Genomic DNA, 5,771 nt, shown 5'->3' with positions numbered 1-5,771 from the left:
AATACAACGGTTCATGGGATTACAAACGGCTATGACAACTTAATCTAGCAAGATCCTCCTTTTAATAACTAAGAATAAACGTGATCGACGCAGAAAAGGCAAGGAAATAGAACAGTATATCTAATAGCATCAACAAAATCAAAACGAAAAATAAAGCACATTTTTAATCGCACTAATAACAAAATCAAAATGTAAAAGGCAAGGAAATAAAACGGAATAAAATAGTACATTTTAATCGTACTAATAATAACAAAATCAAAATCAGAGTTCTCTGATAATCTCTTGTCTTGTTACAGAAAGATAAATATTAGTACTACAGCTCAGAGTTTACTTAGCAAGCACAGGAGAAAATTAATTAATATAAATAAATCGGCCCCTGATTCAGCGCCACCCACCCTCCCTCCTTCCTTCCTTTCTTCTTCTTCTATTCTACGTATTCCTTTCCTCCCAGCTCACTTCTCCTCCACCCCACCCCCACCCCTTGTGGCCTCTCCATGACCCCTCCGACCCACCGCCACCGCCACCGCCACCACGCTTGACTCTTGCTTGGACTCGCGTGTGCGTGCGTGCTTCTCTCGAGCTCGTCTTGCTGGCTGGCTAGCTCGGTCGAGTTCTTGCATGCCTGCTTGGTCGGTGAGGGGGTGGCACTGGTGGTGGTGAGCGAGTGGCCATGGCGTCGTCGGAGGCCGACCGGGTGCGCCGGCTGACGCTCGAGGGGCGCGGGGGCGTGGACAGGGACAAACCGGACTCCAAGCGGGACGTGTTCGCGGATCTCGGCTCGCCGGTCTCGCCGCTGCGGCTGCGGGCCACGCCGTCCTCCTCCTCCTCCTCCGCCGGCTCGGCCAAGTCGCCGGCTCTGTGCAATGCGGCGGCAACGGGCGGGAGGGGCGGCGGTGCTCGGAGTGTGAGCCACTCGGGCGAGCTGGCGGCGGAGAGCGGCAGCAACCCGCCGCGGCCGCCCGGCCACCGGCGCTCCGGATCTGGGCCGCTGATTTTCTCCGGCGGCAGCGGCAGCTCCGGGGGCGGTGGAGGGGGAGGCGGCGGGAGCACGGCGAGCTCACCGCTCATCAATGCGCTCCCCACCGGCAACATCTGCTCGTCTGGCCGCGTCGCCCCGGCGCCGGCCGCGCCCCGGCCGCGCGCGCGCCCGGACGTGCTCGGATCCGGCACCGGCCACTACGGCCACGGCAGCATCATGCGGGGCGGCATGGCGCCCGCGTGGAGCAACGGCGTTGACGCGGCGCCGCCGGACAGCCTGCAGGAGGTCACCCGGGCCGGGAACGAACTGTACAAGCAGGGCCGGTACGGCGACGCGCTGCGGCACTACGACCGGGCGCTGGCGCTCTGCCCGGACAGCGCCGCGTGCCGCGGCAACCGCGCCGCCGCGCTCACCGGGCTCGGCCGCCTCACCGAGGCCCTCCGCGACTGCGAGGAGGCCGTCCGGCTTGACCCGGCCAGCGGCCGCGCCCATGGCCGCCTGGCCGCGCTCTGCCTCCGGTGAGACCCGCTCCTCCATGCATATCTCCCGCTGCATTTGGGTCGGATCCCTGAATCCATTGATCCACACAGATCTTGTGTTTTCGCCATGCTTGCCACTGTTGCTTGTGTGCTAAGCATTTCCTTGCAGATACAGTACATCGGTAGCAGCTGCTATTTTGCTTGTCTTGGAAGCAAAAACTTTGATCTTGCAGAAAGATTGCCAGCTACAAGAGTATATAATTTGAATTCTCTAATTAATTGCATGCTGCAAAGAATGGAAAAGAAAGATTGCATCGTCTGTCGGTTTATTGTAGTCAATCAATGTGTTCTTAATGTATGCGGTTCAGATGGAGTGCTTATCTGCATTGTGCATTTGGACCAGAATGTGGTCCTAGCGTATCGTTTCGATCCGACGTTAACGCCGGTAGTGTCAATGTGCGGTAATCGCACACTTGAATTGTGACTGAAATGGCATTTCTGATGGCCACATTGCAGGTTTGGGATGGTTGAGAAGGCAAGGAGGCAGCTTACGCTGGCCGGAAACGCAAACCAGTCTGACCCTGCTGAGTGGCAGAAACTTCATGAGGTGGAGAGCCATCTGGGGAAGTGCATGGATGCGAGGAGGATCGGAGACTGGAAGAGTGCGCTGAGGGAAGCAGATGCCGCCATTGCCAACGGGGCAGACTCCTCTCAGCTGGTAACCTCTCTGGCCTTGTAGCTTGTGATATTTTTCATCCTGAAGATATACTGTGTTTTTGGGTTAGAGCTACTAGAATTCAGTCTCTCACAAACAATCCATGTTTCTCCTGCAGCTCCTTGCCATGAGGTCCGAAGCGCTTCTCCGGCTCAACAAACTAGAGGAGGCCGATTCGACTATTACGGGTCTGCTGAAATTGGACAGTGCATCTCTATCTTCAATGTCCACCAAACTGTCAGGCATGGTAGCCGATTCATATGTACATGTTGTCCAAGCCCAGGTCAACATGGCATTTGGGAGGTACAATTCTAAAACACACCGATGGACTACGCTCATTTTTCTTTTCTGGTACAAGCATTGAAAGTCGGTTTTCTGCAGGTTTGATGCAGCTATTGCCATAGCTGAGAAGGCTAGAGCTGTTGATCCTGCAAATGCAGAGGTTGGATTGATTCTGAATAACATGAGGCTGGTAGCGCGGGCTCGAGCTCAGGGGAATGACCTTTTTAAGGCGGGCAAGTTTGCCGAGGCATCTATTGCCTATGGTGAAGGGCTCAAGCATGAGCCCTTGAATCCTGTGTTGTACTGCAACAGAGCAGCTTGCTGGTCGAAGTTAGGTCGGTCAGCGAAAGCCGTTGAAGACTGCAATGAGGCGCTGAGGATCCAACCTAGCTACACAAAAGCTCTCTTAAGGCGGGCAGCGTCCTATGCAAAGGTAAGCAACTTACATACTTTGATATGTTCCTTGTTACTCACCTAATTTGCTATTGACACCTCCCTGTTGGCATTGTTTTAGCTTGAGCGTTGGGCTGATTGTGTGAGGGACTATGAGGTGCTTCGCAAGGAGCTTCCTGGTGACACGGAGGTCGCAGAGTCATTGTTCCATGCCCAAGTCGCACTGAAGACAACCCGTGGTGAGGAGGTATCAAATATGAAGTTTGGTGGAGAGGTTGAGATAGTTACCAGCATAGAGCAAGTCCGAGCTGCTATACATTCGCCCGGTGAGTTTTTCCTGAACAAGTTTTTCCTCAGCTATTATATTTCTTTCATGTCCTTTGTTATGCTAGTATTGTTCAGTTACCATCATGCTTTGCCCCAGTTCTATACTTAAAAAAGTTATCAAGATTTTCTTGCATATGCTTACTTAACTGTATTCGGTTCTCAAGATGGTTTGACTGATTTAAATGCACACTTTCAGGGGTGACTATTCTTTACTTCATGGCAACAATGAATCAGCAGTGCGCACAGATTACCCCCTCAGTGGACGCTCTTTGTTCCGAGTGCCCTTCGGTGAATTTTCTGAAGGTAACCTGACATCTCTCTGTATATATGAACTGCTTGCAATCTGCCACATCTTACAAAGTCTTCGAACTTGCTAACCGACCCCTTGCATATGCAAACTTGCAGGTAAATGTTGATGAGAGCCTAATGATAGCAAAGGCAGAGAATGTGCGTGTAGTCCCAGCATTCAAGATATACAAGGACGGCGCACGGGTGAAGGAGATGATCTGCCCCAGCTTACACGTTTTACGCTATTCAGTGAGGCACTACGCCGTCTCCAATTCTTGAGGAGGTCATACCAGTGGCACCCATACTAGTCCTTCGATGCATAGAGTCCCCGGTCCATTGCCGACATTTTACCGACACATTTTTTCTATAGAATCAGCCCCTCCACATCACCTCAGCAGCCTCCATTGAGCATCAACCAAATTAAATTTTGTACATCAAAGAGTTTGCTATCACCACCCATACTTCCTTTCACCATGCTGTTGCTAGTCCCGAGTCCTGACCCTTCATTCGACCTACTGTTGGATCATTTAGGCTCCTCATTTCCTACCATCACCAGTATCCATCACCGCACCAGCCTTGAGCAATTCTTTCATCTCTTGCAACTCTGTTCTCTGCCACCTCATGCATCATTCCATACATTCTGCTCCTCCCCGTAGAATGACAGCCGCTTCTCAGAGAAAAATAAAGCTCCTGACATATTTTTAGATGCATGCCATTGTTAGAGAGGGAGGAGGAAGAGATAAGAAGAGGCCTGCCGTGTGCCGGCTTCTTCATTACGTGTACATAAACCATATAGCAGAAAAAAAATGGGGGATTGGTTATTCTGCGGAGGAACGAACGGCCGCGCCGTTTTTGGCGTCGGGCCAGTTTCCATTTGAGAAGGATGTTGATGTAATCTGGTAGGAAGGTTGTCATTTTCATGTCCTGTGGAGGGCCATGTGGCGCTGATGTGATACATATACATGCTGACATTTCTTTCTTTCTTTGTTCCTATGAATAAAAATAGTCCGACATTCATTCATTCTTTCCCATTTGTGCTCTGTTTTTTTTTTGAATAAAAGGGGTTTCCCCCTGCTCCATTTTATTGAAGCAACGAGCCAACAGGTTTTACAGCCAAGTAATATACCAACACACCAAAAGATTTGTGCTCTGCTCACTCATGCTGCAACTTAGTTTTAGTTTCTCTCTCCCATTCTTGCAAATCCTCCATTTTTGTGACCTTCAATACCGGTTCCTTTCCATACCCAGCAGAGTACTGGTATACGCTAATTTTGTTTTCTTGCATAAGCGCCAGCATTTGTTTCCTTGGGAACAAAAGGCGCCATTTTCGCCAATGCTACTTACTGAAGTGCATTGCACGTTGCTGAAGTATGTTTGCTTCAGAGAATTTTCTGTTAACCGTTGTATCACAATTGCTCGGTTCGCTGCTACGCGTATTAATTGCAATGCCAGCCGAAACTGAATTTCAACCAGCCGTCGATTGAAGATGGCGAAATTTGTTTTGCCAAAAACGAAAATCATTTGTTTTACCAGTAGTACTCCTAGATTTATATATTTATTGCTCAGGTTTTGCCAAGGGTGCGGCAACCAAACTTGCAATGATTTGTGGTTAAACAATCACCGACTGGCCCTTAATTGGCACCATTTATGTGCTGCTGTGGCTGGTCGCTCAAACACTTGGCATCAGGCCAGCAAGGCAGCAGTCGAGTTTAGTTTAGTTTAGTTTGTGGGCACACAGCTGCCTCGGAGTAAGAGAAAGGGAAGACTTTCTCGTCTCTGGATCGAAGAAGATTCCGGCTGATCGTGATGGGGGCATGTAGTTTTTCCTTGGAATATGAATGCACTTTTGACTAGGGTTCTTTGTGAAAGAAAATGAGTTAAGCGTATGCCTCCTGGGGACGTGTGCCTGCTATATAGCCAGCAAGATTTACATCATAGGCAGGAGGTTATCTAGTCTTGACCCCTACTCCAAGCTATACAAGATAAGGATCATATCTAACTAACCTCCAGCCGGTTACAACTAACACACACGATTACATTAGCGTGACATCTATCACGTTACACAAGCCTATCGTTTAACATCCTCCCTCAATCTCAGCGTGTCAAGGTTCAGATTGTTCTTGAAGGCTTGCAGCTGTCGAACTTGCAGGGGCTTTGTGAATCCATCAGCCACTTGATCTCCTGTAGGAATAAACCTGATTTCCAACAATTTTCTGGCAACTCTCTCTCTGACAAAATGAAAGTCAATCTCTATATGTTTTGTCCTTGCATGAAACACTGGATTAGCTGAGAGATAAGTTGCCCCAAG

At 49.8% G+C, this 5,771-nt stretch overlaps 1 protein-coding gene across 1 annotated transcript; it reads left to right on the top strand.

Moving 5' to 3' along the window:
- Window positions 1-438: 438 nt before the first annotated feature.
- On the top strand, window positions 439-4,484 carry LOC123452277 (TPR repeat-containing thioredoxin TTL1-like). Its single transcript, XM_045128915.1, has 7 exons — window positions 439-1,497; window positions 1,975-2,176; window positions 2,292-2,476; window positions 2,555-2,888; window positions 2,970-3,174; window positions 3,372-3,478; window positions 3,581-4,484. The coding sequence occupies exons 1-7, from the start codon at window positions 671-673 to the stop codon at window positions 3,740-3,742; spliced, it is 2,022 nt and encodes a 673-aa protein (XP_044984850.1). The 5' UTR covers window positions 439-670; the 3' UTR covers window positions 3,743-4,484.
- Window positions 4,485-5,771: the final 1,287 nt, after the last annotated feature.

The sequence above is a fragment of the Hordeum vulgare genome, chromosome 1H (assembly GCF_904849725.1).
Source record: "Hordeum vulgare subsp. vulgare chromosome 1H, MorexV3_pseudomolecules_assembly, whole genome shotgun sequence".
NCBI lineage: Eukaryota > Viridiplantae > Streptophyta > Magnoliopsida > Poales > Poaceae > Hordeum > Hordeum vulgare.
This window is presented reverse-complemented; position numbering and strand designations above follow the sequence as displayed.